At 43.0% G+C, this 19,175-nt stretch overlaps 1 protein-coding gene across 7 annotated transcripts in view; it reads left to right on the top strand.

The window, feature by feature from the left end:
- The window catches only part of Tsc22d1 (TSC22 domain family member 1), a 91,559-nt gene that overhangs the window by 5,145 nt on the left and 67,239 nt on the right, over positions 1-19,175 (top strand). For 2 of the 7 annotated variants that reach the window (XR_015044685.1, XR_015044686.1), the window contains exon 2: positions 18,249-18,421. The exons of 3 other annotated variants lie outside the window; for them this stretch is intronic. Coding sequence is in view for 2 of the 4 variants with exons in the window: in XM_085828785.1 (XP_085684911.1) it covers positions 18,277-18,421 (145 nt within the window). In the remaining 2 variants the exon portion in view is untranslated. The remainder of the gene's footprint in view (positions 1-18,248; positions 18,422-19,175) is intronic. 2 more of the 7 variants (XM_085828785.1, XM_085828784.1) reach the window with 1 other exon arrangement.

Consider the following 19,175-nt stretch of genomic DNA (forward strand, 5'->3'; position numbering starts at 1 on the left):
GAAATGGGAACCACACACTGGCTACACACCTGGGAAGGTTTTCTTAATTACTGTTTGTGAGCTCCTGGGAGGGCTTCATTCTTTGTTTTCCTCCTGTTAGTAGGGAGAAGGCAGGCCTGGGAAGACCTGCTGTCCACGGTTAAGTCAGAGGATACTGCACACTGGTTTTTATCCGTAGAGTGAATCCCAGTGTGAGAGTGCAGAGCATTTTCCTAAACAGATGCGTACTGACTGAGGTCAAGGCGGGTCAGGAGTCAGTGGGGTAGAGCTATGTTCCAGGGAAGCACTGGGAAGCAATTGTCTGCAGTAACCAACGGAAGCAGTCCTCAGACCGTCTTTGAACTTTATTACAAGTTCGTGTCAGTTGACATCAGAGTTGAGTCATCAAGAGTGGAGTGGACACACTGTTTGCCAGGTCTCCAAGTTCTCTAAGTGTCGCGCCCCACCCCCACCCCCCAAGGAGCATGCTGGACCAACCATCCAGGTCTAGTTTTAATTGTGATTTATTACAGATTGTTTTTATCTCATTGTAGTTTGATTTTTTAAAAAAAATCATTTAAATTTGCCCTTGGGAGATAATTGGGAAATACCTAGGAGAGGCAAAAGTGAACCAGCTACTGCCTGTCCTCCGTGCCAGCCTGTGTCACCTGCATCCTTCAGGCTTTGTCACCATTGATCTCCTTTGGAAGAAAGGGTTGTGCCCTCATTTCATTTTATGACCCAGGAAGTAATGTTAGCATGGAAATGTTTGGTGGCAGAAGAGAGAGAGATTATCCTTGAGTAAATATTGCGATATACTCTATATATTGCGATACACTCTAGCGCTTTAGATGTAAATGCTCAGTCAGACACGTGGAAACTGCTTTCAGTTGTGCACTTACCAACTGTAATACTCAGAGGAGACTATAAACATTACAGAAACGGGATGGAAGATTATGTGACTTATTTTTTTAAAAGGCCATTTTATTATAACGATCTTGATGTCTTAGCCTTTAATGTGAACTTCACGTTTGCAGGAACAGGAAGATAGTTATTTTACTATAATGTTCTGTACTTGTTAGCACTGTGTTATGTGAAATTCTTGTTTATAAGCAAAGCTCAGATGTTCCCTCTGAAAGATTGTTCTTCCCCAGGGGGTATTTCCTTAGCACATTTTACTGTCTCTATTTAAGTACTGTATATTTGGTGATAATTATGTTTACCAGTCTTTCCCACAAGGGCAGGAACAAAAAAAAAAAATTTTTTTTTAAAACAAACTTAGCAGATCTTTTTCTGTTTTTCCTATCAAGGCTCAGTTCCTATTGTCTGTCATCTTAACCACACCATTAGAAATGCAGGTGCTATAATTTATGTAATAGAATGAAATGAGCAGTATGACTTTGCTATCTTCTTGCTCCTTAAGGTGACATGATGCCAGCGTTCTAAATAGTGTCTGTTTTATAGTAAGTCCTTAAATTATACAGGAATGAGTGGGCTTTTTTTTTTTTTTAATGTTTACTTTTGTGTTGCAAGCATGTATGTGATTATGAAGTCAGGAGTCAACTTCAGTTTCTTCCTCAGCGGTGTCCACTTTATTTTTTGAGATTCCGTCTCATTAGATTGGAGCTTACTGTGTCTGGGCTGGCTTGCCAGTGCGCTTCAGGAATACATACACCTGCCTCTAGTGTCAGGCTTTTATGTGGGTTCTGGGGTCCAAACTCAGGTTCACAGGCTCTGTAGCAAGCGCCTCCCATCTTGTAAGATGGGAGAGTGAGCCTTCTCCCCAGCCTGGAAATCAGGGGTTTCTTACAGAAAAAGGAACCATACTTGTTTTGCTTATCTACTGGGAGTGGTAGGACAGATCAATTAAAATAATGTAAAACACCAAATACCTTTTAATGGTTTTTGTTTTGACCCAGTAGCCCTGGCTGGCCTTGAACTCACAGAGATCAGCCTGCTTCTGCCTCCCCAGTGCTTCCGGGGTTAGAGGTGTGTGTGCACCATCACGCCTGACGGGAAGTATTTATTTTTTACATGTACAATTTAAAGAATCAAAGTCTCTACCTCCCACCTCCTTCCTTTTCAGATCTCCTTCCTAAAATCCCTTTAATTTTGTGTAGATGATTCGTCTTTGACAAGCCTGTCTTGCTCCCGGTTGGCCAACAGTGTGCCTGCCGGTCAGGAGCAGCTCAGAAGGCAGACTGCCCAGCCTTGTCTTCTCTGTCCTCTGCTCCTTTCATAGGACTTCAGGGGGCTTGTTTGGTTTGCTTGTGCCTCAGTTCCCTCATTTGAAAACAAGGCGATAGCAGTTCTCACAGAATCAGGTAAATGAAATTGAATTTAGAAGACTCTCAGAACTTGACTCATTTTGTCTCTAAGAGTTTATCAAATAAGAACTGTCCTTACTTTGTGTTTTTACATTTCTCAGATAAAACTGGACCTGCCTGTTGGTTGTCTTTGTTCCGGGAGTTTCTCCCAACCGCTATGTCACTCTTGAATATTCATAAGCCTTGTAAAAGATCATTCCTTTTTCTGTCCACCGTACAGTGTCCAGTGGCTGGCCTGCCGTCCCCAGACTCTTGGTGTATTGGAAGGGGTGGGTTCCCTTCTAAGAATTCCTTCATCAGCACACTGTTTTCTCCTGGTCTCCAACTTGTGTGTGCTTTGGTCTCCACCTGGATAGAGGCCTTCCTCAGCTCTCTGGTGATTGTGTGCTTGCATGTCAGTGCCAGAGGACTGGAGAGCTACTTAGAACATTTGCTGTGGTTGTTCTTAGTGTGGAACTTGGCTTGGGGTCAGCGTCAGTGGCTGGAGTGTATGGTCCCCATCGTACCTGCATTTAGTCACCGCTTTTCACGAATGGTCCGTATTACCTGCCCCTCAGCCTTAACATCAGGGTATTGACTCGGCCTTTCTCTAGGAAGTCCAGTGTCACTCTGGCCACTGTGGTGGCCTGTCACCGAGGCTCGCTACTCACTGCTCTTGGATTCATTTCTCCAGTGGTCCATCTTCATTTCCACAGTCAGTGTTGACAGCACTCTTGATTTGCTTGCTGTTTTTAAATGGTGTCAGCTTACCTTTACGCTCAGTTGACTTCTTTGTTTAGGTTAAGGATAACAGGTCGCAAAATTTGTCTTCTCTTACAACTTCACTGACACCACTTTCAAGCTTCCATATTGCTTTTGAGAATTCTATAGCCGTTTTGGTGTCTTAGGCCTTATGTGGCCTGTCTTAGTGTCTTTCCTCTCTTTCATTCTCCTCCCTTCTTCCCTCTCCTCATTTTTAAAAATCTATGAAAGTTTTTAAAGTTTGTTCCAGTGGTGACTTGTGTTCATGGTGGGAGGACGGTTCTGCTTCCATTCATGAAGTTTTGCTGTGGGCTATTTCATACTGTAAAGTTTCGGGTACTGAGTTTGAACCCAGTGCCTCATAGACTTGGCAAAGGATCTGCCAGGTGAACTACATCCCAAAATTTTCTCCTCAAATTTATTTGCATAATGGGCCTTTCTGGCTGGTCTGATTTCCTTGGTTTCTATTTCTGCACTGTTTCTGTTTCTGTTGGGTTTTTCTTACGTTTAATTTCCAAGAGCTTTGTTGTTTTTGATCTTTGCCTTTTTTTTTTTAAAGCTGCGTACCGCTCCATTTTAACTTAATAGAGCTTTCTCTTAGCTCTGTGAACATGTTAGATTTGTTTTATGACAAGGTTTCTCTGTGTAGTCCAGGCTGGCCTTGAACTTGCCATTCTCCAGCCCCGCCTCTGTGTAGATGTTGTAGTGTGTCATCACGCTTAGCTCTTTATATGTTTCCTTTGTGTGCAAGCTGCTTTTTCCAGGTTTCATTTTCTTCTGTACCTTGGTCTGTATCTTTCATGTTCTATTCCCTTCCTTTAAACAGTTGGCAGTTGTGTGCAAGGTAAGAGATGGAAGTGTTGGGTACAGGTTCTCAACAGAGCTTTTGTCGGCCATTGGTGGCCCCAATAGCTGCTACCCTGACTGGGCTGTTTGACTAGGGGTCGGGATATCTTTGTACTTGATTAGCTATGGTAGGAAGGAGTGCCTAGGCAGAAAGACGTGTCCACGGGGGCTGCAGGGAGCAGAGGAGTGAAAAGTCTTGGGAGCCTTGGGTCCCCAGCAGGCCATCATTCAGCCATGTTCCACTCTCTCCCCTTGCCTTCTGCTGAGCTTCTGCTGCGCTCACTAGTCTTGGCTTTGCAAGGCCCCTTTCAGCCTGCAGACTTGGCCCTTGGGGAAGGAGTAGGGCTGAGAGCTGGTTACACCTGCCTTCTTCAGAGCCTCCATGCCTACAGTGGCTCTGGCTGCCAGTTCCTGGGCCTTTGGGGCTTTGCGAAGTTTAAGTTGGGTTTGTTTTTGGCTTTCTCCACTGTTGACCTAATCTGATTGTTTTTACTGTTTGCGAAGTCAGCCGTCCACTTTCCAGCGTCCAGAGTCGTGTTACTGTTGTCTTTTCATGGCCTGTTTTTTTTTTTTTTTTTTTTTTTTTTATAGGCTTCATTTTTATATCTTCCCTTTTATTTATTTGAGATAGGGCCTCAAAAATTTACTTTAACAGCAAAAGAATAGATGTGATTTCTTGTCTAGAAATTTAAATTTGAGACTTGAAACTGAAAAGGCCCCGGTCTGGAGTCACAGTGGGAGCCTTCCTTGTTCCTTGGGTTCAATCGTCACCATCAAGGCTGGATGTCATGGCAGAACGTGTGCTTGTTTCTCATTCTTGCTTGTGAGGTCACATTCTCCTTACTTAGCAGAGACAAGTCTTTCACAGCAGTTCTCCTGCCTCAGCCTTCCAGATGCAGGGACTCCTGATCAGGCCTACCACACACAGCTCATTCAAAGGAAGGTACAGGAGAAGAAAAAAATAAGCCTTTCTTACCTATATTGTAAACACTGGGTGTGATCTCACAGACAGATACCCTTCTTCCTTCCACCATTTCTTCCTTCCCAGTCATCCGGACCGCAAAGTCTTCTCTGCTGCCTTCTGCTGGCAGACCGAGCTCCCTCCTGCATCACTCTGGCTGACTGCGACACCCTTCTTTGTTTTTTATTTTTATTTATTTTTTTGTTCTTTTGTTTCCCACTTTTCTCGCTATTCTGTGTTGGTATTTTTGAGATGATTCTCTGCCAGACTATCAGTGTCAGCTTTCCTCGGCCTTTCTGATTCTCACAGGCTGCTCGGTCTTTTAGTACTGGCTGGGCCCAAACTTGAGTTGAGGCAGCCATCCTGCTTCAGCCTCCCTGGTGCTGGGCTCACAGGCACGAGCTGCTGTGCCTACAGAGGGAGTGAGCGCCTCAGTCTTCCCCAGTCGTCAACCTAACACTTGCTGTCCTCATTTTGGAGACTCACTATTTTACTTCAGACACTAAGATGGCATTCTTCATCTTTTTTTCCTTTCCGGCTCCATGCTGACTGTAAAATCCCTTCTTTCTTTTGTCTCCCATCTCGTGTCTGCTGGCACAGTTCCAGTCTAAGAGAAAACAGCCTTCACTCAGGGAAGTACTGCCTGTGGTAGCTCTCTCACCGAGCGATGTGCGCGCACACACCCTGCCTTCTCTGGTACTGTGCTGCAGTGCGAATGATGCTGTTACTGTGGCAGTGTTGTCTGCCCAGGTCCCCTCAAGCCCTTCCCCTCTTGTGTAAGGTGATCCTTTTGTCTTGGCCTGCTCCTGGCCTCCCGTCAGGCTCCATTTCCCTAGGAGAGGTTTATTTTGGCTCCTGGTTTTAGAAGGTTCTGTCCTGGTTGCTTGGCCCCATGCGCCTGGTGGTGGGCGCGAGCATGTGGCAAGGGTTCGCTGTTCTTGGCAGACAAGCAGCAGATAAAGGGGAAAAGTAAACGGTCGCTTTGCCCCGTGCAGGGCATGGCACCTAGGGCCCCACGCTGCGCTCTGCCCAGGGCTTCTACTCCCACTGCTTCATTCCTAATGACACTTGATGACCTTTCAGGAACTTTCTCACCCGCCACCCATTCCTCTCTGGGCATTTGGACATGCAGTTCTTGAACATAAATGTGCCCAAGGTCACCTCCCCAACTCTTCCTTAAAGTTTAATTGTCCTTTTATTTTATTTTTCTTGTTTTGATACGAGATATTGCTGTGTAGCCTAGGCCAGCCTTGAATTTAGCTGTGTAGCCCCAGCTGGCTTTGAATTTGTGATCTTCCTGCTTCAACCTCCAGAATCCTGGGATTACAGGTATGTACCATTACAGCCCGCTAAACTGTTAACTTTTGGGAGGGCCTCTGACATACCATTTTAAATTTAGGTTGTTTATTAAAACTAATTAAAAGCACCTTGTTATTTTTGTTTATAATACTTGTTATAATTTATTACTTGATGTGATTATCTGATAAAATTTTAACCTCCGTGAAGAGGGATGTTTGGAATCTACTCGTACCTAAAAACTATTTCAGTTTACAGAGATGGTGAAAGTCTGTTTAATGAAGAAAATCTACTCTTAGTCATGGTGTAAGAACAGGGAAATCAGATGCAGCTTTTTAGAAGACAGAATTAAATTCCTTAGAGGTTGTCCTGTGCCATCAGTTCTTTCCTTTGGTAGATATGATTGAGACTTGCTTTTCGCTGCTTGTGAGTTGGCTGGGGTTTTTCTTTTTTTCTTTCTTTTTTTTTCCCTAAACAAACACTGTGTTTTGTTTATTTTGTATTCTCTAAAGCTGTTAAAAATTCTTTTAACTTGAATGAAACAACAACAAAGAACCTTGCATTTATTTCATAATCTGAATAATCAGTATTTTCCCCACTTTTGACTGGCATAGTTATTTTCCATAAAATGTTTCTAAAATACCTAGGTATTATCTTGGAAATCCTTTGCAGTCAGCTATGTAAAAACAATCTTTGAGCTTGTAGAATGCTACTTGCTTCTGTTGAGGGGGTCTGTTTGTTTGTTTCCACTAACCAGTTTGGTAAACATTTGCTTACAGTTTCTGAGATCTGTTTTGCTTGTGGCCATTATTAGTTGTTTGTTATTCAGAAGAGGACAGTAGGGGCTCTTCAGAGGGAAAGAACCATGAAAGGGCTGGCAGTGGTCAGAACTCACAGTAAGCATTAGTGACTATCTGTGTGTGTGTCTGAGAAGCATTGGGACATAGATGAGGCCTCCAATTTTAAGGGTGGGGTAATGATACCAGCAGCAGCACTCCCACCACCAGGAGGGGAAATGATGTAATCCAGGGATCACTCCAAGAGTGTCCCTTCATGTCTGTGAACCTGTCAGTGTTCGGCCTGGTTGCTTGTCACAGAACCACTTCGTGCTGACTGGGGAGACTTACTGTGACTTGGTTTCGTGACAGATCAGTGTTAGGTCCTGATGCATGCCGTGGCTTTGCTCAACCATGAATCCACGGAGCAGAGTAGCTCAGAGCTCTCTGTGGTTGAGACAGAAGAAATAATGGCTTACTCTTCCAGGGCCCTTGCAGTTTTGCAGTAACACCTGACTGTCCGGTTTGGGGAATTCTTGATATCCCATGTACATTTCTGAGTATTCTTTGAATGACTTACAAATTCAGAATTGTTTGTTAGTAAAGACTTAATTCTCTCAATAGCTTATTCGGGTTATTTAGTTACTACTTTTTTTGTCTTTAGGCTTAGTGTACCTATACATACTAACAAATAGTATATTGACTAGGAGTGCTTTGAAAGGATAACACATACAGTTGAAATGGTATTTACAATTAAAATCGCCACATGATTATGGTGTATCTCAGTAGCAGTAGTGATAAGGGTACTTGCATGTAGTTTTTAATTTGTTTTTAATTAAGCACTTTGAGTTAGATTATGCCCTCTTGAGGCTCTGTCCTGGCTGGGAGTTGGTAGTTTCTGCTGTGTGTTGTGTGCTGTTCAGACTCCAATAGCATCAGTGGTGGTGGCGTTGGTGTAGAATAGTGGAGAACCAGCACTACTGTCCTGAGTTGTCTGAGTACACGGCTGCTACTTAATCTTCTGAATATCTAGTTTGGCTTCATATTTATCCCCATTTTACAGGTGAGGAAACTGAGGATAGAGAGAGAAGCCTTTTATTCAGGGTCACCTGTCTGTATGGTGGGATCTGGGATTTGTGCATGGAATTCTTGTTTCCGGATTTGGACTTTGACTTTCTTCTCATGGTTGCAACAATGTAACTGACAGGAAACAGTGGGGGTGGGGGTGGATACAAATGCCACTACTTGGCCCACTCTCCCATTTCTAGTCACCAGGACCCCCACCTATGGAATGGGATCCCCCACATTTAGTTTATCCTAGAGACTGCTTCATGCCCAAAGATTTCACTTTGTGGTCCCTCTCCTTGTCAAGTTGAGCCATCCTGCTGTGGCAGCGCGTGATCAGGAGACTGTTCTGCCTTCTCAAAGAGTGCTCGGCGGCACTGGGGCAAAGGGCATTTTCTGTTACCACAGTAGAATTACGGACTAATAAAGATATTTTGATATAATAGAGGGCCCCTTAGTTTTTGATTTGTTGTGTTGAAAGGGGTGGCTATTTCAGGTATTGTCGTCATAAGCAAGTTTTGTGCTTAACTTGAGGCTCATTTCCTTGCTTGTTCTCTCTAGATAACCTGGTTGTATTGGTGACAGTTGTACACACTTTCTTTTTGTTGAACACAGTCCGCTTTTGAAATGTACTTTATAAAGATGATGTTGGATGACTTTGCCTAGCAAATGCAGTTTTAAAAATACGCTGCTAAGTGAACACTTCGCCCTGAGCGTTTATGTCGTTGGGCGTTTCTTAAGTATCCTTTGGGGGCAGAGATAATGAAGCTGGTGAGTGGACACAGCAGCTGTGGTGTGAGCTGACGTGCCCAGCCTGGTGTGAGGAGCCCAGCGATCTGCAGCTCTTCCCGGGCACCGTCGGTGGGTGTTCCTCTCACAGCCTACTGGCATCTCTTAGAATCCATCACGGGCCATGTCTTTATGCTGTAGTTAGCGGCGTGATGGTCAGGAGTTTCCTTCGCATCTGCCCCTCTCTCCCTTTTCTCTCCTGCACTCGCCCCAGCTGCTCTTTACTGTTCTCGTCCTTCATGGAGACCCAGCACACACTCCTCAGTTACTGTCTGAAGTTGAGTGTTCACATTGTTTACCTGCTGAAATCGCTAACATTTGGGTCCTAGCGAGTACTTCTTTCAGTTTTAAAGTTCACGAGAGAACAGTGGGTCGAGATCCAGGCCTCTCCTGTCCTCCTGCCCTGTTGGATTAAAGACTACTCCACATCCCAGACCTTTTAGCTTCTGAACTTTTGGCAGCTTGATGATAAATTCATAAGGGCCCATGGACACCTGAGGAAGGCAGTGGTGGCTCCCATTGCTGTCGCTAACAGTCCCAAGTGTACTGCCTTGGCGTTAACTTGGAATTGTGGGAGCCTAGTCACAATTCAGAAGAATAACTGCAGACACTCTTCTTTCTTTACTTTCTTTCTTTCTTCTCTTCTCTTTTCTTTTTTTTTTTTTTTTTTTTAGACAGGCTCTCACTGTGAAACCCTCACTTGTCTTGGAACTTACTATGTAGCCCAGGCTGTCCTTAATGTCATAGAGCTCTATCTGCCTCCTGCCACCCAAGTGCCAGAATTAAAGGCAGATGCCACCATGTCCAGGGAGACAGTTTGATGCCACAGAAGATGAGTAAATGGGACTGTCTGTTCTCAGTGCTAAGCTTACTGAGGGTGTCTGCCTTATGCTCAGCATAACTTAACAGTAAAATAGGTTAAAAGCAGAAACCTTACTCTAATTGAGTCGTAATAGCGTGTTTATGACTCAGGTCTTCAGCTTATGTTTGTTAATGAACTACAAAAGTGCTAATTTATATAAGTGATTAATAATGCAGTTTAAAATGGAATTCATCATTCTCCTTGTTGGAATGTAAATTTCATTTGTTGTTGGAGAGGTTGCATTAGGTGTCTGACTTAAGAGTTGTTGCAGAAGTTAGTCACATTTTTTTTGTTTTCGTGAATGAGCATTGGAGCTGTTGAAAGTGACAGCTGGGGTTTCTGGGGTGCAATGAAGCCCGGAAATGAGGTGCTGGCTTAGGTCATCACTGGGTACTGATTGGACCCTGTCTGCTCCCTAATTCTCACTGTCACTAGTGGGAGGAAGTAGCTGCTGTTGAAAGCACGCCAGTTTACCTCCACGTGTGACCTTCCTAGACCTTCTGTCTCCCCGGGCCAGGCCAACGGTTGAACGCAGGAGAACGTTTTCACGAGTTAGGTGTGTGGAAGGTAAGGCTTCTTTTGGAATTTTTCTTAGTTTCAGTTATTTTTCAAATTGTACTCAGAGTCTAAGCCCATGAGGCTTTACAGTGGCTTATTATAAATAGGTATAATATGTAAAACCAAAAGCTTTTAAGAATAGAGTCTACTCTAACAGAGCCATATCTATATATATATATAACAGAGCTATATCTGAGCTTTTGAATATGAAACTTAAATCCCATTAGCACTGAGTCTAAATACCATGAGTAGTGAATAACTGAGGTCTGAGTTAGGTTAAACACATCACCAGGAGATGAACAAACACCAGGGTGGGTGATAAACCAGTAGAGAGGGTGGAAAGGAAAGATGCAGTTGTGACAGTTTTTGTGGAGTAACTTGGTACAGCCCACTCTCCAGGGATGCCCTCCCCTCGTTGCCTACACCTGGAGGTCTCTACCATGGGGAGTGAAAATGACAGCAGCTAGCTTAAGGAGTTGTCTGTCAGTCTAGAAAGCTCTCTACAGAACTCTCCATAGAAATGTATTGTCTCAGAAATACCGAGTGCTTGCTTCATACAACCTAGTGTTTAGCAGAAGTGCTAACGATACAAGGAGGGGAAAGCCCATGAGATCTCCACAAGTCCTAAGCACCTTAGATCTTGATGTCTTCCAGGTGAAGTATATATATGCTCAATTGTCCCATACATAGCACACATGACAGCTTTTGCATTCATGTAATTGATCAACAAAGCTGTTAGTGCTGTCAGCATCCAATGATTTTATTGGAACATCAGTTTTAGCATCAGACCTGGTCGCCAGTCTTGTTTTTTCTACCTCTTTTTTTTTTTTTTTTTTTAAAGATTTATTTATTATTATATCTAAGTACACTGTAGCTGTCTTCAGATGCACCAGAAGAGGGCATCAGATCTCATCACGGGTGGTTGTGAGCCATCATGTGGTTGCTGGGATTTGGGCCTTCTGAAGAGCAGTCGGTGCTCTTAACCACCGAGCCATCTCTCCAGCCTGTTTTTTCTACTTCTTAATTGACTTTTATAAGTGAGTTAAACTTGGTTAGTCCAGTTTTCTTAGCTGTTCTGTGGGGGCTAGAATATAACCCTGGTACTGTTTGGGAAAATCAGAGGAGACTCTGTACATGGCTGGTGTTCCTAGTGCGCCGAGTAAGAAGGTTCCTTTATAGCATTGTAAATTAAAGAAGAAAGCTTGCCTACCAGGCTAAGACTTGTACGTACTCCAGCCTTCTCAACAAGTCATTCTGGGTCTTTGTGATGTTTGGTGTAGTTTGTATCGCCAGGGAGTGTACGAAAGAACTTGTCTTCAGAGTGGCTTCTTTCTCATTTCTACCAAGCATGATACAGATTGTCATTTTGTTAAAAACAAAACCAAAAACTGTATTCTGTTCAGTGGGGACCTCAGGGGCTGGTTGTTTTTCTGAATGCCATGCTGTGAGGACTGTCCTTTATCTGAGTGTTTGATGAGTGCTTGGGCTAGCTACGTTCACAGATGCGAAAGTAGTTACAAAACGTGCCTTCCAGTTTTTTTGTTTCTAATGGAAGTGAAGGGGACTTAGGGATATACAGTGTCATGTGGCAATTTAACACTCCAAAGTAGAGTCAATTTCCAGATGACGGGATCTGAAACTCTGTAAAGATTGTTTTGGATGGGCACAGTGCCCTGAAGACCATCTGTTCAGTTCTCAGCCCCATATGGGATGGCAACCATCTCAGTGAATGAGGCTGATCAATAAGGGATGACTCGGAATCGGGATTCTTCAGTTCGTAGATCCATTGAGCTGGATTTGGAAGTTCTCTATAAACTTTCAAAATGAGGTTTGTTTTTGTTTTTTAAAATAATACTAGTTTGTCACATGGGAAAGGGAAAGTTCTAGAGCCCAGTGGCTTTGCCAGGTGGTTTTGTGTGTCCTTGAGCCTGTTTCTCTTACATTTACTCTCCTGCCATAGCAATTGGAGATGTTTCCTATCTTGTTTTTTCTAAGTATACATTCATATTAGAAATAAAAGTTTGAATATTGCCATATGAGAGCGCACCACAGAGGTGTTTGCCAGATGCTTGGGAACGGGCTTTGGAACAGGGCTGCGTTGACACGCCCTCGCTCATCCAGCTGCCCCTGCCTTTGTAAACAGCTCAGTTATTAGGGATGGAGTCTGTATGTGGTAGGCGCTCTATTCTTCAGGAAACCCAAATTAGGCTGCCAGAATCTAGCTAATACAAATGTTGCAATTTTGTTGTTTGATTTTTGTTTTGAGACAGGTTCTTGTATAAATAGTATTTGTTGTGTAGCCCAGGCTATCCTCCAGCAATGATCCTCCTGAGGCTGCCTCTGAGGGCAGGGATTATAGATTGAGCCATTCGAGGTTTAAAAATCTCAAATTTCAAGGTAAAATTTGAAATTCTTTGTAGCCCAAGGCATTTTTTTTGTTTGTTTGTTTTTAAGGTGAAAAATTTGCCATAGAAGATGTTTGTGAAAATAATGCTACTTAATATGGAGAGAGCTCTTGACTCTTCTGAGCTGCCATAAAACTGTGAAGTCAACTTAGGCTTTAAAGTATTTGCTGAACTCTAAATTGGAGGACAGAATGATTTTTTTTGTTTTTTTTTTTTTAGCTTTTAGAAATAGCACAATCTGGCATTACTTCTGAGTGGTAAGTAGTCAGCGACTTCCAAAATGTGTGAAGGACACTAGAGGAGTTTCATTTCATTAAAAACATTATTTTAATTGTGTGTATGTGTATGTATATACACACATGTATTTGGGTGCAAGTACCTGAAGAGGCCAGAAGAGACTTCAAGCTCCCTGGAGCTGGAGTTCCTGGGGATTACAGACCTCCTGGCATAGGGCGCTGGGAGCTGAATTCAGATCCTCTGTAAGAAAGTTGCACGGCGCCATCCTTCCAGTCCCTCCCCCCCCCCCCCCCCCCCCGCTTCCTTCCTTCCTTCCTTCCTTTTTAATTTTATTTATGTTTGCAGTTGTTTTGCCTGCACAGTGTTTGTGCCTAGTTTTGTGGGATGCTGGAAGACAGTATCGGATCTTCCGAACTAGAGTTAGACAGTTGTGAATCACCATGTGGTGCTGGGAACGAAGCCCCAGGCCTCCGGAAGAGCAGACAGTGCTCCTAACTGCCGAGCCATTGTCCTAGCACCTTGCTTTATTTCTCTGTGGAGATTTGGATCGCTGGCTTGATAAATATAAGGAAAGTAAGCTCTTGTAGCAGTGTCAAATGCACTGTGAACTTAAAGCAGTCTGTCTGTCTGCACTGTGAACTTAAAGCGGTCTGTCTGTCTTTGGTTTTGCTTTTGTTTTTCAGACAGGATTTTCATATAGCCAAGGCTTTCTTCTGTTCGCCCTGTTTTTGTTTCCTCCTGATGGGATGGGTCAGGAGTTTAGTAGCTGAGGAGTGCTGCTGCGATCTGTCTGCCCCGTGCCTAGGCCAGGAATTGCCTGCTCTACTTGCCCCATTACTGGAGTTGTCTCAGTGGAGGTGATGACCTGGGACAGCATCATCATGCATTCTGTTTCTTGTACTTCCTGTCTTGATTTAGTGTCTGACACCCTTTCCGCATCAGGGCCTTTTCAGTTGTATTCTTCATCTTGTTGTTGTTGTTGCTGACCAATGATGGGTTTTGCCATAAATGGATAAAGATACTAAAGGAATTGATGTAATCAATGAAACATGAATATTACCTGTTGTCTTTTCTTACTCTGTGTATTCATACAGTGTACAACTTGGGGTCCTAGGATTAAAAGGAAAAAAAAAAAACAACAGAAGGGGTATTTTGTCTGAAAGTAACATATATTTCAGAGTCTCTTTGATGTTCTAAGAGCAAAGCCAGTAATTTATACTCAGAAAACAAGCCAGCAAAAGGAGCTTTGGGAGGGGGAAAAGGTAGGCTAACTATAAAAATCGTAGTTGAGTAACTTGAGACTTAAGATTACTCCGTGATGTGGGCAGGTCAAATAGTTCTTTTTTTATTCTGTGAGAGTCCGATTCAGGGATGATTGTGTCTTTCCTCTGAGGTTGCCTTCGCTGTGGTCACAGCTGGCAGATCTTAGCAGCTCTGATTGTTTTCTGATTGCCCTTTGCCCTTCAGTCTGCATAAGATGACCACTTTAAATGCATCATGTGTTAAGGATTGTCCCAGTCTCCATCTCTTACTTGATCCTGTACCTCAGTTCATGGGAAGACAAATTTGGTTGGTTACCTTTTAACAAAACTTGACATTTAGATCTAGTGATGGAACTTCAGTATCAATAACATTTTGAACATTACTTTTTCAAAAGGATGAAAAAAACCATTTATAATGGAATTTTGTTACATGGTGAGGGGATCTTGTTGTCTGTTGGGTGGTTTGTTTGAGATGGGGTCTGACTCTGCAGACAACACTGACGTGGCAGGTAGTCTGGTTTGGTCTCATCTCCTGTCTGAACTCTGATACTGTGGATAAAGTTGTTTCCTTAAGAATTCAAGTTGAACTGTGTAGTGTCTACCTGTATGTAAGCCAGGAAACACAGTTCTCTCTTACGGTTTTCTTGACTAGTGCACTTCATTTGGAAAACATTTACTGAATTATTTATTCAGCGTGCCACACACACTTCTAGGGCCTGGAGAGCAAAGATTCTGCATTTATTTAGGAAAGTCAGTTTTCTTCTGATGACCAGCTGGGGCAGTTATGGACAGAGGAGTCTATGGGAAGTTCATTTTTAAAATGGGAGTTCTTTTAAACCAGGAAGTATCAGTGCTAGAAGGTAGGTAAGAAAAAGATGCTATGGAGGGTGACCAAGTCATTTATACTGTCTGCTTTATAGTCTGCAAGCAGCAGGTTGAACTGGATCAGTGGCCGTGCAGACTTTAAGGGAGAATCCCATGTGTAGGCTAACTCAGACTGTTGTGTGGCCCTAGCGCTAGAGAGGCAGAGAGGGAGACCAAGGCTGTCCTCAAAAGCAGCAACGAAAATGTGATTCGAGTGCGTTGTCTAAAAATAAGTAGGTTTAGCTTTCTCTTTTTCTTTGATGATGCATAAAACCAATAAGCCACATATCCTCATTTGATAATATAGTACTGAGGGCAAATTTTACAAATAGCCTCATTTGATAGACATTTCCCAGGAATGGGTCTTTCTCTGTAGGATGTGTAAATGTGTATAATGCTATTTCTATCTCTATCTATCTATCTATCTATCTAACTAACTTAGCGCCTTTTATTATTATTATTATTTGAACGTAGCTGGATTTTCTGTAAGAATCTTCAGAATGTAGACAATTCCCGGGAGCACTGATGACTTTGCTAGCTCGTGGCTACTGAGGCCATTCCCGTCCTTGCTGTGACATCACAGCACAACAGAGTTTGTTACCTTTGGTTTGAAATTTATTCTCTAGTAACTAGGTCTTAGTCTTGCAGAAAACTTAGTTATGTCACATAGAGGAATGCTTTGGGGACAGTGGGGCGAGGTGGTCTGCTGTGTACTGATGAGATAACCCCATTGATGCCCTTCACTTCACGACCCCATCTTGAAATTGTACATTTTCCTGTATAAAACCATCAAATCTAACCAGAATTTTAACTTACAGTAAAAGGAACACTGCCTCCCTTGAATGATACCAAAGTAATTTTTATTTGGCGAAATCTACGTGTTTATTGGTTGTTGAGTCAGAGCATGAAGCAGGCCTGGTGCTGAGGACAGAATACAGGACTAGCTGAGAGAAGGGGACTTTGAGGAGCTCGAATTGAACTTGCTCTGTAACTGAACGCAAAGATTTTAAGGTTCTCTTTCTTTGGCTTCTGCTGTTTTCAAGCTAAGATGACTGTGTTTTTAACATGTATTCTTGAAGGTGTGAAAAATAAAGGTTTTGAAGTGATTAGAGCTCCTGCAGAAGTTGTGAACTTAACCTAATGTTCAGAATGGCCCTTCGCCTTTTCCAGTCTCCATCCAGCTCTGTGTTATATGATTGGTCATTATTTGATAATTTGGTGGAGCAGGACTGGGAAAAGTGGAAAAAAAAAAAAACCCAACCTTGGTTTGTAATTTCTGAATAGAATTTTAAAACGCTACCTTGATTATTACAGTTAAATTTTGCTTAGATTTCATTAATGTAGAATTCTTAAGTAATCTTCAGTGGTTTATATTGGAATATCATAAAAGGAAGGGTTTGCCAACAGAATTGATTAGAAAGAATTGGATGGGTTATTGTGGGGTAATTTTTGCAGAAGTGCAAGGGGCGTGTGTCTAAGGTGGCTCCAATGCCCTGGGTCCATGCTGTTGTCGCAGCATGTTACGATCATTCCAGCCGTGGGAACATCAGTCCTTCTTTTTAGTAAAGGATTAGACAGTGTTTCTCTGGGTAGTCTGTACTCAGGTCTTGGTTCTAGTGTGTGCTTCTCTCCTTTTGTCATTCCTGCTCTCCCTTCCCAATGAGATAGCCCTGGGCAGTCAATGAGTAGCCCTCCTGCAGTCTCTTGGGCACTGTGAGCTAGGGAGGGCCACGTGTTGCCGCTTCGGCCGTGAAGTGCTCAGGCTGTTGATTTCCTGTCTTTCTTAGGTGCCAATTCCACCTCCTCTGCTACTTTTTTTTTTTTTTTCCTTTTAATTTTTTAGAAATTATAGCCCTCACGGGTTTCCTTTCCTTGGGCCACGTTGTTTATTCCTCATCTGTGCAGAGCTGGGTATGTTCCGAAGCAGAAGGGTTCAGCTTGCTCCTCTCCTCGGGCTCTGAAAAGGCTGAGTGTACATGTTGCTGGGTAATGGAGTAACCGTTCCTTTTCAGCTTCGCCTTGTTTCCGCCCTGGCTGCCAGAGCCAGGAGGAAGTGAAGGCAGGCGACAGACACTGTCGTGCTCACTGCCTCCTTAATGCTGAGATGTAACCTTTGTTGGTTGTTTGGTAGAGAACAGGACAGCACAACCCTCGGTCCACTAACAGGTAAGGAAACTTGTGATGACCAGTTGGTGTGAGGGGAAAACAACTTGGCTGCATTTCCCCTCCTTCGCTCACCCAGAATATAACACGTCCCAGAAATAGGACACCATGGCTGACTGACATCGTGCCGCAGGGACACGCAGCACCTTTAGGAAGAGAGGAGGGGCTTCAGACTTAAACAGAGCTTACCACCCTGTGCACAGGTAGCTTTCCCCAAGGCAGTGCTGTTCGTTTCTATAACTTTAAATCCGCACCTGCCTCTCTGCATCTCCTTTGAGTTTTCCAGGGATCAGACACTGTGAGCTTTTGAACCTCTGTCCTACAGTAAAACTGTTTCCCAGCATCTTCACCATCATCTATCGTTTGGTATACTTCCGTGTTCTAATCTCTACATTCTGGCCACTAATGATTATTCCTGGTCCCTCTTGACTCCAAATAAAAGGATCATGCGTTTAAAAAAATTTTTTAAGTATCTATTACCTATGAATATTATGCTACCCTCCAGTTTCAAAGATGACTGACCGCTGGAAAAAAGAAACCTTTTTCATTGACATTAGTCAGAGTTTTGATAAAACTCCAGTTTAACCTTTTTTTTTTAGCCATAATATTGGCCTATAGTGTTGATCGGTCTGTCTGAATTAATGGAATTTGAACCATTAAATTGAGCTCTGTAGATGCTCCTGATAAGTATTCTTTACTGTGATTATTCTGTTTCTACTTCCCAGTCCATCCTCTTCTCTTCCATAGAAGAATTAACTGGGGATCTTTGGTGTATCAGGCCGAGTGCCTTCTCCCTGGCCCTTTATAACAACTGTGATCTTGTTTCCCATAGTAATTTATGATTTTTTTTTTTTTTTTTTGCTCCGATCTCTGTTTGAAGTTGAGCGCTTTGTCACAGAGTATGTTATGGCTTAGACCAGTACAGGCCCCTTCTTCGTAGCTCCCGAGGAAATGAATCATTTGTGGTAACAGACGACTACAATTGAAATTAAGATGGTACTTAAGAAAGTTTGCACCGAGATCGCTCCTTTTTGTCCTGAGGATAAGCCATTACAAACTCAAATGACCAGAGTATGTCATTTTTTTAATAAGAATTTTTTCTTAAATCTATATTCAGCTCTATTTCAGTGCTTCTCTCCTCCCAGAGGTACAAGGAGTGATCCTAGAGCCACAGCACAGATACAGCCAAGACCACGGAGAGCTATTGACGTCAGGGCTCCACTTTCTCCACTGAACCCTTGGAGACAGAATATCCAGCTTCTGGAGAGAGTGGGAAAGGATAATAAACAAGTGGGTGCTTTCCATTATTTACTTGGGTTTATCTATAGAGTGGAGTGTCCTCGCATTCCCCGTTATTCTGTTGGGAATCCCCTTGGCTTCTTGGAGGAGCCAAGTGGGACTGCAGTCTGTGTGTTTGCTGAGAATACTGTCTAGTGCCCATTCACAAAACAAACCGAAAATTTAATTTTCTCTCCAGATAATTGATTCAGTGGCTAACCTGGAGCACACACACAATTTGCTCCATGCCTGCATAGTTCACAGGAATGAAAGAAAGGCAGTCATTTCTTGCTTTGGCCTTTATTGTAACAGTAGACTTGATAGAGTTCTTGTAGAGTCCAGAAATTGAAGTTTCTGTCATTTCTCTTTGAACTGGACACCTGAAATCTCTAAATTTATACAGTTGACTATTCAGGTGTCACCCTGCCCTATTAGAGAGGACTTTTTGGTCTTTTTTCCTACCGTAAATGTTAGGCCTTCCCACTCGGTCTCTTAGGAGATGGAATGGTAGCACTGTTGTGGCTTTACTGTCAAATGGAGGTGTCATCCTTTAATAAAACAAATATGAATGTAAGTTTCAGGATTTAATGTTCCTGAAAGCTATATACATACTCAAAGGTAGTTGTCTAGTCCCTAGGAATGTAATTTATGCCAACACTAGATTTTTCCTAGGGCATTAAGATGACTCTTTCTTAGTTTCTTTGATGCCAAGGGTAGGGTGTGAGTGCAGGTGTTTCTTACATTCGCAGTGGGTAGAATGTGAGGT

The sequence above is a fragment of the Mus caroli genome, unplaced genomic scaffold (genome assembly GCF_978045245.1).
Source record: "Mus caroli unplaced genomic scaffold, Mus_caroli_1 scaffold_12, whole genome shotgun sequence".
Lineage (NCBI taxonomy): Eukaryota > Metazoa > Chordata > Mammalia > Rodentia > Muridae > Mus > Mus caroli.